We start from the raw sequence: 17,452 nt of genomic DNA, 5'->3' as shown, positions 1-17,452 counted from the left end.
TTGTTGAGTTTTAACTACAGCTGGTCCAAAGTTACACTAAACTACAACATTTTGCCAAATGTACTTTTGAAAACTGAAGATATCTGAGCTGTCTTTCCAAAGGATGGGAGGAGCTTAACCATACATCACTTTTTCTGACACGTCTTTTCTGTCAGAGAGGCTTGACATGTGAGTGTAAGGGTGAATAGCAGAGTAAAGGACACACTGAGATGTTTCTGCATACTTTATTTCGTCAGCCAAGGAGAAATCATTCAAAACAAATAAATTTCCTGAATACTCTGAATATTGTATGAGTATCATGAGTTTTCCCCCAGGAGGCATTCACTTTGTAAACTAATAACAACATTAAATATGTCATGGGTCCCTTTTTTTCATCTAAATATGTCTATTTATTTATGTTAATTTATCAGCGGCTATATCGTGTTTATAGAATTGTGGATCCTTGAGAAAGAACTTTTCAAGCTTTTAAAAGATTTTTGTTGAGTTTCAGCAATTAAAACCTATTTCACAGCCATATATGTAATGCCTTGGTAAGGAAAAAATGTAAATTTATTCAAACCCCCTGAAGGATTTGTAGGAGAGCATAAAAGAGACGTTCAATGGAATTATAACTCAAAACCATACTGCTTGGTGGAGTTTTGATATTATATTTTCATAGTTCAATAACTATGAATTCACAAATAAAAAATGAGAAAAAAACCATTCAATTTCAAACAATAAACAATCTATGCTGTGTGATGCATATACTCTACTCTATTCTCTATATGCAAGGTGAAGCATGTGTCATTTTCTTTTGTTCCACAGTAAAACATCCGACTATTCTGACCTGTCTTTGACCCGCCGTACAAACACAATATCTGTGCACACAATCAACAGGTTGTCTTGTAGAATGCTTACACATTGATTTGGAAACCTTTTCCTTAGGAAAAAGAATAAACATCTTTACCATGCAAGGAGGTAACAGGTATTATCAACTGCAAATTGCTCTGAGGATGTTGGAAAAAAAATATACACTATATACTGGAGCCCACTGCTGAGGGGCATTTTTTTTTTGTTTTAAAGACACACTTCAGTAAAGCCAAGATAATGCACAAATTACATGCTTTTGCATAGAAATGGTGTAAATTGCATGGAGTTTGACAAATATGAGAGCCCAGGACATAAGAGGGGGAATACAGCACACATTGACAATCTCCAGCAGAGTCTTTTTGAACACTGTAATAAGATGCATGTTAATAATTTGAGTTCCTCATCCAGTGCTGCTTTTTCCACTCTGCATCAGTTTAATCTGTGAGGTCCAGACACCATGACTGCTCTGTGCTCTGAGTCTGGACGCCGATGCTGGACCTCCGTGATGACGCGCTTTCACTGTCTCTGCTCTCCATGGAGCCCCCGTTCCCCAGTAGGCACTGCAGACTGGTGTTTTCTATGGAAGATGGGTCGCCTAGTGGGAGATGGAGCTCGAGAGGATCAGATGGTGGTGATTCTGAGTCTAGGGAGGAGACAGTAGGGTGGCTGGATAATGTGGGTGGAGAGGCAGGGACAGGTTGTAAGGAGAAGTGTGAATCCTCGAGCTGGAAAATGGAGGAGTCCTGGATCAGATTATGAGATGTTGGGGCGGACATCAGAGCACAGATGTTCTCATGTGAGGTTTGTGATAAATTGAGATGGGACCCGGAGGGCAGGTAGGGATGGGGGTAAGAACTGGGTGCCGGGGCCAGCAGGCTGTGTGTGGACGCTTCTGTAGAGCCAGCAGACAAAAGGCAAGAATATTCATCACTGTCACTGGGAGGCTGCAGGCACAAAGTAGGCTGGGACTGGCTGATAGCGATCGGGCTAGTACTGAGAGGTCTGATGTCAGAGTCTTCATGCCTAGTATGAGGTACAAGGCCTGGACTTCCTCCCTGGAAGTCTGGGCTGATGCTAAGAACAGACGGGCTGGTCCACGGATGTGTGGTCATGCTCTCAGAGCTATGACACGGGTCCAACATGGGGTCAGAGTTTACAGAGAGGGGCGGACAGGAGCCAGCATTTGGAGGACTGGAGGATTGAGCCCGGTGGTGGCTCTCTGTCTGGGTTTCAGTGCCTCCGCTGTAGCTCCAGTGGCCAGTAGGTGAGACACTTTGGTGGCTTCCAGGCTCATTGTGGAGATGTGAGCTGGAAGCTATGTTGAATGTATTGGAGTCTGTGGGAGAACCAGACACCATTTGGACAGCGTAAGGGTAGGACCCCAGGGAGGCTTTGTAGTGTTGCACAGATACATGGGCCTGGAGGAGATGCATCATGTGGTGCAGACTCTTGGTGAGCTCAGATACTTCCTGGTTTAATGTTTCCATCTGTGTAGAGAATACACACAGTTTAGTCACCACATTAAAACTTGGAGCATATTCTTTTTTCATATTCTATTATTATATCTAACGAACACAGTAAAGTATGCAAGAACAACTTCTCCAAGAAACCCAGTTCTGCCTAATTAAATCTCCGGCACTGAGGGACAATGGGCCAGATGCAAGAACCACTTATACGCACAGATTTGTTCTTAAACCATGCGTACGAGTGATTTACGGGGACGAGGATTAGCCGCATTCACCAATTTTCTCGTATTTTGGATTTTCTCTTAGGTACGAACACAATTTACGAGTGATGCAGACCTGTAATACCTGTCACACACAGCCGACTGGCAATCCTCCAAAGCAATAAAACATGACTACTACTGTCTAATTGTCTAATGGCAGTGTGCCAACGTTATCATGTCTTTTGGGGGAGCAAGATGTTTATCAGCACAAATGAGACACATAGAGGTTGAGCTGTTGAACTGTTACCCTCATCTCCAATGTCTTCTGCCGGCTTTCCCTGCGTTGTCATCTCGGGTGTTAGCAGGTCTGTGCTGACAGCTGTCCGGCAGCAGGTGTAACATTAGCGGTTGAGCTTCAGAGTCAACTGACTTGGATTTTCTTTTTAATATCACTGTATGCTGACTACCACTTAGCAGAGAAATGAATATTGTCGATCCGCAGGCTGAGCTTATATGATATTGTCAGTATTTTAGAGACCCCTTAGTAATGGGTGTGAACTGCAGGGGGTGTAGGCAATGAGCAAGTATGTCCCGTTCATTAAATTGCACTTCTGAATCCATAATCATGATGACATTATTCTGTTTATAAAATTATTAGGTTATTCAGTATAAAGAAGTAAGCTATTTAACAATTTAGGTTGATATATCAGTAATTTAAATTGACAATTGAAACTATGATATAATACAAGCTTACAATATAAATATTAGCAGCCGAAACTACAACGCGACTTGTCCACAGCTACTTTTCCACAATATAAACTGACTGTTTATTCATGACTTTTATTCATTTAATTGAAATATTGCTTATCGAAGTAATAGTTTAACTGGCATCCCCTGGCATAATTCAGCTGAGACAGCATTCACAGCATGGGTCATTTTTCCTCATTCTTTGTCTTTCTCAGGATCTTTAATTGCACCACTAACACTAAATAATAATATGTGTTTCTGTTGATCTATTTCTGAGAGCGGGACCTCAGTCTGAGAGCTCGTAAAGTTCTTATTCTCAGTCTTTAATGCCATTTTCATGAATGGAGCTTCTCCACAATCTGCCAGACGTCTAACCTTATATGGTATTTTGGGGGCGTCATTCATTCAATTTACTATTCTCAGGAATGCGTGTTCATTTAGAACAGGTGGGAGTCCTGTTGATACGAGTGTTTGGTGAATCCGACGTGGCACACTTGTAAATTCCACCTTACGAAAAAAGTACGACAGATTTAAGAAGAAAAATATGAACATATTCTTGCATCTGGCCCAATGTCTCCTGTCTTAATCAGCTTTTATCTTAAAGGTTAAACCTCAGACTCATGTCCAGATATAATTTTCTGATGACCTCCCAAAAGAGAACCAACCAATTTATAATCCTCTCTGTGACTCAAAGCAGCAGCTCCTTATGCAGCTCTCAAATCTAGAGGGACACAGACCGCAGTTAACTGACGCAAATAGGGAGGAAAGTAGACAGAAAACTGGGAAAAAGGTGGTGGAGAAAAAAACAGAAAAGGGGGACAGAAAAGGGCCACAAGTAGAGCTGAGTTGTCATCAAAAAAAATTCTCACAAGATTGTAGAGTCAGCACTCCAGACTACCCACTGCATTGCAGAAGTGCCCTGCTGATTAATTAATATCGACTTTAGACAGCACCTACTTGGGCCCATCTGGATCCTCTCTCTACTTTCACTCTATTTACATTCACTTTAAGAGCGCAAGAATAAACTGAGATACAGGGCAGAAATTGAGTCTACTTGATCTCATTGTACATCCCTTCCTGAAAATATAAAATCATATTTGATAATAGATGAAAAAGCCAGGTCCTGTTTATTTTATTGCTTAGTGGTTCTGTTTCTGAAGATTAAAAGAAGGAACTCAAATATTGATGCTGAAAGGGTACAAAGGTTGTATTTTCACATTATAATTTAATTTATGCTTCATATATTTTATATTCAGTCTATCCAAAATAGTGTGTAATTGCAGGATGAGACAGCAACATTTTAGGATTTAGTGGCATTGCACCCAACTATATCTGCATATGAATCTGTAGGCAACGGGACAAGGTTCGGGTATTGGAAGCCTTACGATTTCTGTTTGTAGTTCATTCATAGACTGGAACACTGACCATGTTTGAGTGGACTTTGGTTGCATAATGATGCTTTTTATAAGCTTTTTTAAAAATGTATCTGGATTCATATGCATGCATCTGTTCATAGAGATTAGCCAAAATGTTGTCTGGACTGTCTCAAGTTGCTATTTGGACAGAAAAAAACGATCTGCGCACAGAAGAGAAAATCTTAGCCCAGATACTCATTATCTGGATATCCACTGGTTAAGATCTGAAATACTGGTCTTTGCCCCCAGAGGCTAAATGGTTGAAAGGTGAAAAACCTGCTGGCCTGCAAAATTAGTGAAAAACGCAAAAGGCCTTTGTTAGAGCCAGTGTCTGTTTTGGTTACTGTAGAAGCATGGCGGTGTAACATGGCCGGCCTCTGTGGCCACTGCTCCCCATGCAGATATAAAGGGCTCATTCTCAGGTAGTGAAAACACAACGATTCTTATTTTCAGGTGATTGTACACACACATGACATAATAGAGGGAATATTATATTCAATTTCTGCCAAGTCCGTTCTGCTAGATGCCATTAACTTATACACACTGCGTGTTTAAAGGGCTTCACCTTACCTTGTGGTTGAGTTGATTGATACTCTGCCTGACCTCCTCTGTCTCCAGCAGCAGAGTAGCATTAGCCTGTGTCGTGTCTGTAGAAATGAGGAGGAAGAGAAATTAGACAGCTAACCTAGTAGCACTCGCCTCAGGCACACTACTCAGAGGATTTACCAATATTGATATGAAATAATATCATGATGTGTGACACTAGAGGTACTGCATGTATTTATGTATTCATGCATGAACATCGTACAATCCAATTAAAACTAACACTGCAGAGCTACAAAGTGCAGGTGTTTATGATACTGTATCAACACACATACTGTGTCTGTCTTTAGAAGTAGTTAACACAAGCTCAGTATTAAGTGTCTTGACTCTACAGTATATGATCAACATGAAGGGGAAGTTAATGAAGACTGGAGGAAGGAAGAAAACCAGCACGAAAGTCGACAGACAACAGCAGCAACTATCTGGAGACTGGCCAAAAAAAGAAAAAAGGAGGTGCAGAGGTACTGCAGGATGTCCAGGAAAAACACCACAGATTTTCAGAACTACTTAGCAAACTGCTCTACCTCTGTTGTCAAAGCACCTGCTATACTACAGTAAATTAGTTGGACTTGGTCTGAACTTAATTTGATAGTCATCCCTGAATGATAGCGATCATCAGTAAAAGCTCAGGTCAGATGATCTACATCCCGCTTTGACCTCAGTTGTCCTTTAACACGTTCTGTGACTCTCTGGACACCCGGCTGCCGTTTCTTCCCTCTGTGCTCTCATATTTCCCCAGAAGGAGGCAGGGCAGCATTGTGGCATCCACTTTTTGAACTCCTGAGTTTACCTCCTGCCATCTGGCACCCAGGTGACCCTCGCAGCTGGAGGTGGTTTGGCTTACCTTGGGCACTGCCGCCTGTGCTGGCTCGAGGCCCTCTGTGCTCCACGTTGAAATGGAACGTGTGTCCATTGTCTTCGATGCCGTCTACAACCCTGGTGGGAGGAAAGCTTGAGTTAATGTAACAGTAGAGCTTTTTCAATTATCATCGGAGCCAGCAGACAACCCAGGAATGTGCCATGAGAGCTGCTGCTGGCAGAGGCCCATGTGGGTTTGAACATGAGGAGAAGAGCCCAGTCTGGAGGGGCGGACACCTGAGCTCTCTGAACCAGCACTTACCCATATCTAGGACTTACTGGATGACTTAGGGATACATTATGAATACAGATGGTTGGGGCAGGAGGATAAGGTGCTCTGGTAATAAAATGCAGTGACATCTGTTGAAATATGCAATGCAAATACACTCCATTTACATGAAGTAGGAGATGCTGTTTCTGTTGTGTGACTTTAGGTGTCAATTACTGTGACTCCTTATTCAGATTATTTCAGGGGCTTTAAGGAAATCATACTGAGGGCTTAACATATCAACATAATGTACTCCACAAAGCTCAGTAAGACTGCAACAGAATAGGCACACACCTAAAGCAAAATCTTACAAGGAAGCATCATTTCTACACTTTGCTCATCAGACTAAAACAGACGGGAACTGTTTGAAAACGGGCAAATTAAAGTATAAAAATATGGCAGTGTATTTAGTGAGGCGTGAAGGAAGATGAAGGACACACATTTCCATGTTACTTCATTAAATTAGAAACCAGTTTACACTGTAATGCATTTCAATAAATACTACCTTTGTGAAGCTTATTTCAATTCTCTTTTATAGGGCTGATTCTACTTGATGGTCATATGTACATAAATTGTTGGATATTCTTGATAGAAACAATACATTTGGGTATTTTAGGAGGGTTTTGTCCTACTTCATTGCACTTTTAGAAGACTCCCATATAGTTCTACTGATAACTCTCACTGATGGATCTGGAGTGACTAAGGACTGGAAAATGATACTGTACATCAGTAACAACTTTACCACTTTTACACTAACATTAAGTATGAAAAATTGTGCATGTTGAAGTGGATTGCATTACATTGTATTGTGCTGTTTCCTCAACCAACATGTACATTTCCTAGCACCACTTTTAAGTGTACAGCACAAAGACCAGCCTTTAAATGTACTATGAACTGAGTCAAATCACTAACTAACTACTAACTATTAATAGCATACAGTTATGAGATTGTGTAATGATGTGCAACGATAAATTGATTAATCTATCAACAGAAAATGAATCGCAAACTATTGTTATTATCAATGAATTGCTTTGCATCATTTTTACACAAAAATACTAAATGTCTCTGGTTCAAGCCTCTTAAAATGGAGTATTTTCAGCTTTCTTTAGTCATATATGATAGTAGACTAAATATCTTTGTGTTGTGGTCTCTTGGTCAGGACAAAATAAGATATTTTAGGTTACATGTTGTGCTTTGGGAAACAGTGATTGACATTGTTCACCATTATTAAGCAAATGAGCAATTGATTAATTGAGAAAATTGACAGATTAATCAATAATGAAAATAATAGATTGCGTAACATTGAATTACATGTCTTATTTACTTTGTGAGTCACTCAGTATAAGGTATGGTATGCAATATTAGCTACCAAAGTTTAAAAAGTATTTTTTGTGTTTTGAAAATAACTGAAATGGATGACAGCATTGACAGTACCTTGGACTGAGGTCAGGGGGTCCAAAACAGGTGACAGTGGGGATAAGCAGCTTTGAAGGCTTTTGCTCAGCCCCCAACACTGCCTGGGTTGAAGTTGATGCTGGGGCTTGCACAGGGGTGGTGTGCTCTCTTTTTGCTGGTGGCTGAGGTGATGAGCTCTGCCCATGGAAGCCCCGGCTTAGATTGGGGGAACGGCAGCGTCGCAGGGCGTTGAACTGGCGCAGTTCATCTCCAAGGAGGTTCCCCAGGGAGGTTCGACGAACAGGGCTGCTGAAGCTGGGTAGCAGGAGGTTGCGCCGTGAGCGGGTAGCTGGAGAGGGGTGGAATGAGTCTGGATCATCGCCCTTGGTTTCTACGATAGAGGTGAGCCTTGGTTCCTGCTGAGGAAAGAAGAGGAAAAATTGTATGCAGCAACTGTACACTCACATTTAGATAAAAATATACTCTAAAATATTGGAATTGCCATTTTCAAAATGTCACTCACAATACCTGTTCTCCTTAAAACATTTAATGGCTAACCTTAAAATTTAAAACTGATTACACTCTAAACATGGCTGCAAATGTGTATGTGAGGGTTAGGGTTAGGGTTAGACAATTGGTTTCTTATTTAATACAACTTTTAATAACAAAGAGAGCACTGTAATCATAGAAGAATGAGGCAGCGAGACAAACATACAGTACACGGTGAGAAAAGTAGCTCATAAGCTTTGCCATTAGGAGAGCTATTGACCCAGTTAGAGAGCTAACTCCAGGGACTGCACCGCTATCTGTTCAAAATGAGTTTCAACCTGTAGGGGAAGTCCTTGCACAAAACCCACCCACAAAATTCACAGGCAACACAGTATCTCCCAGAAACACAGGAGGGGTTTTACCTTCAAAAACCTGACACATTCCTGCTAAAAACCTGGGATTGAAATGTGTGGCAGAAATGCATAATTTTGTCACAGTCCTGCCAACTTTTTATATTTCAGAGCTTTCAAAACCCCAGAGCCGTGACTCCATTAGAACTAACATGCACCCTGTAAACCCTGCCTGGTAGAACGGCAAGAAGCATGCTGAATTTGAACTCACATGGGAAAGCCTGGGTGACCTTGAAAACCTGTTGAGGCCCTGAAGAGAGAAAAAGATAGCCACAGGAATTACACAAGACACAGCTAAAGGCTCAATGTATGCATGTATTTAACTGTATTCTTTATTCAACAAAAAGCAACCAAAGCAATGGCATCTTTGGCAATCAATTAATAGGTGACAACTTTAATTTACAGTAATAATTAACAATAATAATTCATGCTTTAATACAGTGGAAGTGATTTTCCTTTTGCCACTATTTAAATAGCCATTGATACAGCTGTTGCCACACAAGCTGAATCACAGAACTGATCCTTTTTCTTCACTTGTTTGCCTGAGAGATTCCATAAAAAGTTTGCTGGTAATTTAGCATAATCACCAGCTGGATGGCAAATGAAACTGTTAGCGTGAAGCCTTCCCTCATGTGTGAAAAATGTGCTTCTGACAACACAGCTAAATGTGACAACACAAGCCACAGTCACCAGTACAGTGCCAGTAATGCTCTTTGACGCAGAAAGCCAATTCACACAGGATATGCTTTAAATTTAATCCTTCGTTGAAGCACAATATTTATTTTAAAAATCATCATCACTGAAAGGAAATTATAGGCAAAAATATCAGATGGTACTAAGTGTGAAGCACATGGGACAAATCTGTGAAATCTATTCATGGCAAAGATAAATTCCCCTCATAAAACTGTCCCTAGAGCACGGCACATGGAACGATTAGCCAGCCAGAAATGAATACTGGTGCAAAATTACATCAATTGAACATCATTATCAATTAATGGGGCACCAACACCACACGTGTCCCACTTAATAAAGAGGGTTTTGCAGGGTGATTGTCACTCAGTTGTATTGTATTCTCTCTCTTGCACATGTATGTCATTATGTAAAAAGGTCTGGAATCCATTAAAGAAGAGTGTCTGTATTTTCATTTTAAATTCTTATATCTCTGTTTTATGGCTGCAATCATGTATTTGTGCTGATGTCTGTCTTGGCTAGGACACTCTTGAAAAAGAGATTTAATCAAAATGCTGCTTTACACCAGCCTGAGAGGCAGTGTTTGAGTGGAAAGTCTTAACCTATTTACACCTGACATTAAAATATAACCTGCATTCATGAACATTGTGTGGATGAGTGAAAACACATCATAATGCAGACACAGCTTAGAATTTTTTGCATTTTAATGCCAGTTGTAAAGACCCATTGATTGGATGTCATTATCCAGATAATGTAAAGACCACAGATCAGGTGTGTAAACAGGGCCTCTGTTTCACATCCGACCACACCCAGCATCACTGATAGGGATGCAGCAAGTGAGCAATACGAGAAGGTAAACAACTTGAGGTCATCAGAAACAAGATTGCCTGGGGGTGTAGAAAACACTGACTTAGAATTAGTTCAACCTGATGATAAACCATGGGACTTAACAAAACTCTTAGACTCTGTGAACCACCCTCTAAAACTGGCTGTTGTACAAAAAACAAATGTTGGCTTTGCTTTTTTCCACAAATCTAGAAATTCAGAAACTGATGTTTGGTTTGTAATTTTGGCTGATTTGATCTTGTCAGAACAGATGCATACAGTCCAGTGAGTGATGCATTCATCCAGAAGCAAGTAGGGTTCATGTTGATTCTGTATCTGCGCTGAGAGAGAGCTGTGAACTACTGTACTGGAAACACATACTGGAAATAACAGTAACGTGGTCTGAGGGTACGGTCACCTGGAACAGTTTTTGTGTCATCTCTCCTCTGTCCTCCTTCAGCTCATGCCTGGTTGGTGTTTTCACTCCATCCAGCATGTCAAGAGTTCTGCAGCTCATCTTGACTCTAACATCACAAATCTTCTGATGTTTTTGAAGTCTCACCACTGGTTATCAGCAGCCATATCTATCAGCTTTTGCAAAAGTGTTGTCTGTATCATATGAGGCTTGTTCTTCACACCCCATGACTACAGGACCAAACTCTCCCAGTGACATAGTCATTATTATACTCCACCAAACTTTGACACAGCGTTGGCTCCCTGGTGGAGGTATGACCTTCCCACTCTGCCCAGGACAACACAGTCACTTCTTATTTCCCATAACTGACCTCCCTTCAGCAATAAATCAAGCCCCTTGGTCTTAGACAAAGTCCCTACCAAATCATTCAGCTTGTCTGTAATAAACTAATTACTAAGTAGTGGTAGTTTTTGTTTTTATTTTGGCATAACTGGAAAGTTTAAATATAAGTAACGTATTTGACAGTTCTGAGACGCTGGACTGGGCTAAAATTATAAAATGCAGTGGATTTTAGTTTGGGTTTTTGTGTCTGTCAAAAGTTACTTTTACTAACTTTAATGTCCTCTACTTAAACCAATTGCAAACAATTTAATTGACAACATAAAGCAATAAGAGTTGAAATTAAATTAAAGATATGACCAAAAAAAAGGCCTAATTCTCCATCTGGCAGTCTGGGTTTTTGCCTCTCAGACAAGATAAAGTAGTCCCTTTTGAATACCTTATAATGTAATAAGCATTCCTACAATCTGTTTCGTTGGCAGTATTTCACTACAATTGACTAAATGCTGTACAGTCAGCATGCGATTCTCAAGTATCACTGGAGTGTAAATGAACTCCCATCCCACGACAACTCTCACCTGAAACCACCTACTGTGTTGATGGGAGCAGTGCAGGCATGTCAATATGTCTGGGTGTGTGTGTGTGTGTGTGTGTGTGTGTGTGTGTGTGTGTGTGTGTGTGTGTATGTGGCAGGAGTCTGTGGGATCTGGCACCTCAGTCAGGTAGCTGAGCATTCCTTCATCCTATCAGTGGGGTGGCGGTGCCCTGGCTTTGTGCTTGAGCACAAACTCTGAGCAGATGGTGCGAGAGAAGTAGGGTGCTGGTACTCGTGATGAGCCACATCCCAGAAAAACCTGCAGACTTGCAACTTTTATCCACCAGCTTCTAATTTTAAAGACTGAAATTTCAAGATTGTAATGTATGAGTACGGCATCTATACAGAACCAGTCAAAGTAGATATAAGTAGATAAAGCTGTGTTTGCTTGGCCTAGGCAGACAAAAAGACATGCAGTAATTAACACGGCCAGCACAGATGTCCTATCCTTCATGTTCCAAAGCAAACAAAATGAATAAACTAATGAGCCACAAAACCTTCAAACAGTGAGTAAGGCCTGTGGGAACCAAGAGGAATGTACAAAATACTTGAAACTGACATTAAGGAGGAGATTGGGCAAATCCTGGGGGAGCTTTGTCAGTTTTGTCAGTCACACATCAAAGGCATCATGGCATTAATTTATTTTGATGGTACGGTTCAGTAAAATGCCACGCAAAACAGACGCTGAACTTCATTGAACTTTTTTTGTAATTAATGCTGTTATCTTATTTTATGACCTCAAGATACCTTTTTTAAACAGATTACACAACAATGTTATACACAGCTATATGTATAACATCGACAGGTGTGTTTTCCCCACAGATGGAGGATTATCTTGCCTTACATAATGCTTCCTTAAATAACTGTGAGAGGTAACAGTCAGTACTGAGAGGAGGTCGGTGTCTGGGTGTAATGTCATCCCTCTGTGCTTTGGGGTGGTAACAGGGAAGTGATACGGCTGCCTGACAGTGGCACCCACGCATGGTAATTGGTGTGACAATCAAGCCACCAACGGCCCTTTGGTCACTGTGGCAGAACAACTGTCAAGGAGAGTGACAAAGGCACCTTAGGGGGGCACGCATGTGTTGTCTGTTATGTTGTATGCCGTATTTCATAGTCAGACATCCAAAGGGGGAATGGTGACGGTGTAAAGTCTGCTGAGCTACAATTTTGAGGTCTATTTTTTAAGTCAGTAAAGTAGGATCTAAAGATAAATGTGTACAGTAATCGAGGCCGGCTCTACGCAGGGGCAAGAGGGGGAAGGCTGAAGACAAGTGACCTGTGTCTGACGGACCCTTTATACAGTCTATGGACGGACCCCTACGTAAAGCCCCACCCCAGGCTGTAGTTCTGTACTGTTTTTTTTTCATAATCACAGCAGCTAGCAATACTGCACCTTTAGCATCAGCAAGCACTGATTCTCCTGCACCAGCTCCCTCCATCCCCTCAACAAGTGCTCCCCCAAAGCAGCCTGTTAAGCTACCAACAAAAAAACAAAAAACAAAAAAAACAAACAAACAAAAAAAATGTTCTGCTGTATATCTGTTGTGTTTTATAAAATTGTTTGAGAAGATTTTGAGAAGACTACCTTTCATTTTTGTAAATATTGTGTGTGAAGTCCTACTTTAGGTTAAAATTTATTTGAGAATTAGGCCATCCAGTTAAGATAAATGTTATGTTGTTGGTTGATAAAATCTGGATGAAGGATGTTTCATTTCATTTTATTTTATTCATTTATTTTATTTTTATTTTTCAGTTTCCCCCCCCCGAGGGATTGCCACCTTATTGTGGTCAGGGGGTCTGCATGCCTCACTTAGTCTTCAGGTGGGACACCCAAGTTGGATAGGTCTGAAGGTAGAGGCCTGACAGTGCAATCCACTTCTCCAGGTTGGGGTTGGACACATAGGTTTAAACATGCTGAAGTAAAATTTTGAGAGTTAATAATTAACACACGAGTTTAAACAGATGACTCAATATATTGTGTGTGTGTGTGTGTGTGTGTGTGTGTGTGTGTGTGTGTGTGTGTGTGTTTGTGTTCTCTCTCATTCGGTACCTCGTCCTGGCTGCCCTCTCGGAGGTTGTAGGTCAAGTTGTTGTGGATGTCAATGGCGAACACGCTGGCATACTCAGGGTAGAGTTCCAGCACCTCTCTCAGTCCACGCACACTGATATACTGGAGGTCACAGTAGGTAAGGGCCTTCACATCAGCATTAGTCTTGATCACTTGGTCTGCTGCGGGCAGGTCAGATCCAATCAGGTCCCCTTTTCCTAAAACCCAGACAATAACATTCAATTTCATGCTCTACTTGATACTACACTGAACAACTAAACAAAGACAAACATGATGAAAAAACCCCATCAACAACCAAACAAAAAAAATGGGCAGAATTTAATGAGTTTTAATGGTTGGTGTTATAGGAAGGTCTTAGTGTGTATTAATGTTCAACAGACACTTTCACAGTGTTAGATGAATGAATGTCAAGGAAGGGAAAGATCAAATAATGTGTGTCACGGCTACCAAAGCACCTTACTACCACGGTTTTACCCATCAGTGCAGTGAAGAGCCTTACACAAAAACTCATTTTGATCACAATACAAACCTAATATGGCCAGCACCATGCTGTCTTTCAGAACCTCCAGAGAACCGGAGCAGACAAAGTAGTTGGCATGCAGTGCATCACCATGTCGGATCAGGTACTCCCCAGGGACGCAGAAGGAGGTTTTTATATGGAGAGAGAGCGAGCGCAGGCAGCCACGACTGGCCCCCTTAAAGACCGGCAGCTGGAGGATGTCCTTATTCAGATGCATGGCGATGTCAGCCCGTAGCTCATCAGGGAAGTCATGCAGGAGCTGGGAATGTGTGACAGATGCAATGAGGTGTGACACTGATTGGCAATTAGGGAATGGACTGTGTTGCCACCAGTTACACTCTTTTGAATTTCAATAGGATGTCAACTGATGGTGTACTGGCGGCCATGTGTTGTGAAAGATCATGAACAATTACAGCTGCAAAAGGTTGTGAATGGATTGTAGAGCAGATTTTATCGCTCAAAGGCTGTCACAACATTGCCTCGAGGTTTCTTGAGAACAGTTAGTAGTGTGTAGAAAGGTATTACGTGACAACAACAAAGAAAGAAACTCCTACCTCATTGGCATCTATACCATTGTTGACAGACCACGTGGTCTGGAAGTACTCCAGCATGCGTTGTTTGAGCTGCTGGGGCAGCCGGTGGACACAGATGAAGTCCTTCAAGTCTTTCATGCGTGTGTGGTAGAGAGAACGGCGCGAGTACATTCGCTGGATGATGGCACTCACATTACCAAAGACCAGAGCATGCATCAGTGCTGCAGGAGAGATGTAGAGAAATGGCATGAAGAAAACCCCCTTGGAAGTTTTGTACCCTTGGAAGAAAAAAATAACCCAAGCTTGTTCATGAATCTCTGAATATTGTATTGTTTCTTTTAGCCTATTACAATTTGGATGGTTTAAATTGTAACAAAGACAATAAATGAGTTGAAAAATTGATCCACAGTGCAATTTCATTAAGGAGCAAAGTAAACACACAATGAGAGTCTTCTGGGTTGTTGCACTAATAATTGCCGCCTCAGACGGTAACAAGCTGAATCTTAAAGGCCATTCAACCCACTTCCCGCTGAATTTCTTGCCCTTGCGTGCCAAACAGAGGCACCGTTATGCCAGAATGACAGAGGGAGAATGTACCCTAGTGTCAGACGTACCGCCAACAAGCATGGTGCAGACGGAGAAGATCTTCTCAGCATCAGTGTTGGCACAGACATTGCCAAAGCCCACACTGGTCAGGCTGCTGAGGGTAAAGTAGAGGGCAGCGACGTAGGAACTGCGCACTGACGGCCCACCCACCGTGCTGTTGATATAGGGCGTCTCCAGACGTTTGCCCAGCTCATGGAGCCATCCTTGAATGAGAAGGGAGAGCATGAGGGAGGTTAGGGTCTATACTGTCTTTTTGTCTACATGTCCTCTAGATGTGCACGCATCTAAGTGATTGTCAGCAGTTTCACGAGGCTGATATGTTGATGTGGGACAGGGCAGAATTAGATTGGCTCCTGCAGGGATAAATAATTCTTAATGTTAATTAGCAGATATGACCTAACCTCCCTATGGACAGAGTACATAGACACAAAAGTATGCACAATCATACATACATACCCATACAGATTGTTGGAGGTATTACTTGAAAGAGGAAAGTGTATTTTCCTAAACTTACTGGATGAAACCCTAAATCCAATTTTCATACATAAAAAGCTCAGCTTTCAGCAAGACCTCACTCAGACTCACCTATTTCCCAGGTTTCACTGTTCTCTAGCTCATGGCGTCCAATCATGTGCCAGATGCAGGCCATCCAGTGTCCCAGCAGGGCAAACACACACATGAGTAAGGTCAGCACCATGGAACTGTACTGGGAGTAGCGGTCCAGCTTATGAAGCAGACGAAGGAGTCGCAGCAAGCGCACCGTCTTAAGCAGGTGGACCAAGGTGGTCTGGGGTGGATAGTAGAGGAGAGAGTGAGAGAAGAAGAGAAAGGGTTGGAGGGAAGAGGCAGCAGTACGGGAAAGATAGGTTGCTCAGATTTTAGGACCCAGTGCCCCCTTGCCTTGTTGATACCTGGAAACAGACTTAACTGTACATATAGTGAATATACACAGCTGAATGTTGCTTTGCCCAAACAAATTCGCTTATCTGATGTTTGAATCACTAATAAAAGATTACTGGTCACATAGGCAGACATGCAGAAACAACAGCAACATTATGAATTCAAAGTACTGCATTTTCATTTTTTATAAGTCATCAACTTTCCGTATATGTCAGCGGTCACAGAGGGCAGTGAAAAAACAGCTAAACACACAACATTTCTGTCCAGGAATACTCACCACTGTGATGTTGAAGGCATACAGCAGGTCAAAGGGCAGGGCAGCCACCAGGTCCACAAAGAACCATGTGGTGGCGTAGTGAATGCAAATGGCGCGCGGTTCATACACCACCTGGCCTGACTGGCTCACGAAGGTGGTGCGGAAGTTCAGGATTATGTCTGGAAAATACAAAGGTGAAAGCAACGTTTTCCACCATGACAAAAAAGACAGAATAGCCATATTCATATCGATTAAGCTAGAAGAGAAACGTCACTATTGTGGAAGATCACAAGCTCAGATTCATTCCCATTGCTTAATTTATATTTGATGCACACTTAGATGTAAGATGTTTGTTTTGGAAATTTTGAGTAGCAACGGAGACCATTCAGCCTCATGTGAGCTGTATAAAGTAAAAGAAAAAGAGCTTACATAATGAACAAAACTCTTCCACACCACAATCTAATCCGACCGAGTGTCAAAATGTGGCAAGAACATGTCAAGCCGACCTCTGAGTGTGTGGTCAGATGTAGCAAAACCTCATCTGTCATTCCAGCTGTCAGTGTTAGTGGAGACGATGGCTCCTCAGTAAGAATTTTGGTAATGAGAGGTTCAGAAATGAAGATGACGATAATGATGGTGTTGAAATTAATTAAAGATTTTCACATTTAACGCTGCACCAAATGAAAGCATTGTTTGTCTATGATGAGAGGAGCATGTTGAGTTTCAAGCACCTCAATTCATCCCCTGGGTGCTTTCCTTTGGAGGTTTACTAGGGAGGGAGTCCCCGGGAGGGACCCAGGTTGTCCTTGAGGGACTACAAAACCCAGGTTGCCTGGAACTGGGAGAACTATCTGGGGAAAAGGATGCCTGGGTTTCTCTTGTTGCCATAGGAGGCAAGAAAATGAAGGTAGGAAATGTTGTGTCAGCACATAATAAAATTAAGTTGAAAACCCCAAAATGTGATAGTGTTTCAGATTTTGAGAGCTCCACATGGGTGGGTGT

The 17,452-nt window shown here is 41.8% G+C and overlaps 1 protein-coding gene across 1 annotated transcript in view; it reads right to left on the bottom strand.

Moving 5' to 3' along the window:
- Positions 1–1,283: 1,283 nt before the first annotated feature.
- kcnh4b (potassium voltage-gated channel, subfamily H (eag-related), member 4b) overlaps positions 1,284–17,452 on the bottom strand; it is a 38,646-nt gene continuing 22,477 nt past the window's right edge. Inside the window, exons 6-16 of the mRNA XM_053340876.1 lie at positions 16,472–16,629; positions 15,880–16,081; positions 15,303–15,497; positions 14,710–14,909; positions 14,165–14,414; positions 13,618–13,832; positions 8,912–8,950; positions 7,841–8,217; positions 6,125–6,216; positions 5,248–5,324; positions 1,284–2,336 (exon numbers count right to left, since the gene is read on the bottom strand). Of these exons, the coding sequence (XP_053196851.1) occupies positions 1,284–2,336; positions 5,248–5,324; positions 6,125–6,216; positions 7,841–8,217; positions 8,912–8,950; positions 13,618–13,832; positions 14,165–14,414; positions 14,710–14,909; positions 15,303–15,497; positions 15,880–16,081; positions 16,472–16,629 (2,858 nt within the window). The remainder of the gene's footprint in view (positions 2,337–5,247; positions 5,325–6,124; positions 6,217–7,840; positions 8,218–8,911; positions 8,951–13,617; positions 13,833–14,164; positions 14,415–14,709; positions 14,910–15,302; positions 15,498–15,879; positions 16,082–16,471; positions 16,630–17,452) is intronic.

This window comes from Scomber japonicus, chromosome 20 (genome assembly GCF_027409825.1).
Source record: "Scomber japonicus isolate fScoJap1 chromosome 20, fScoJap1.pri, whole genome shotgun sequence".
Lineage (NCBI taxonomy): Eukaryota > Metazoa > Chordata > Actinopteri > Scombriformes > Scombridae > Scomber > Scomber japonicus.
Note: the sequence above shows the minus strand (reverse complement) of the source record. Positions and strands in the feature narration are given on the sequence as shown.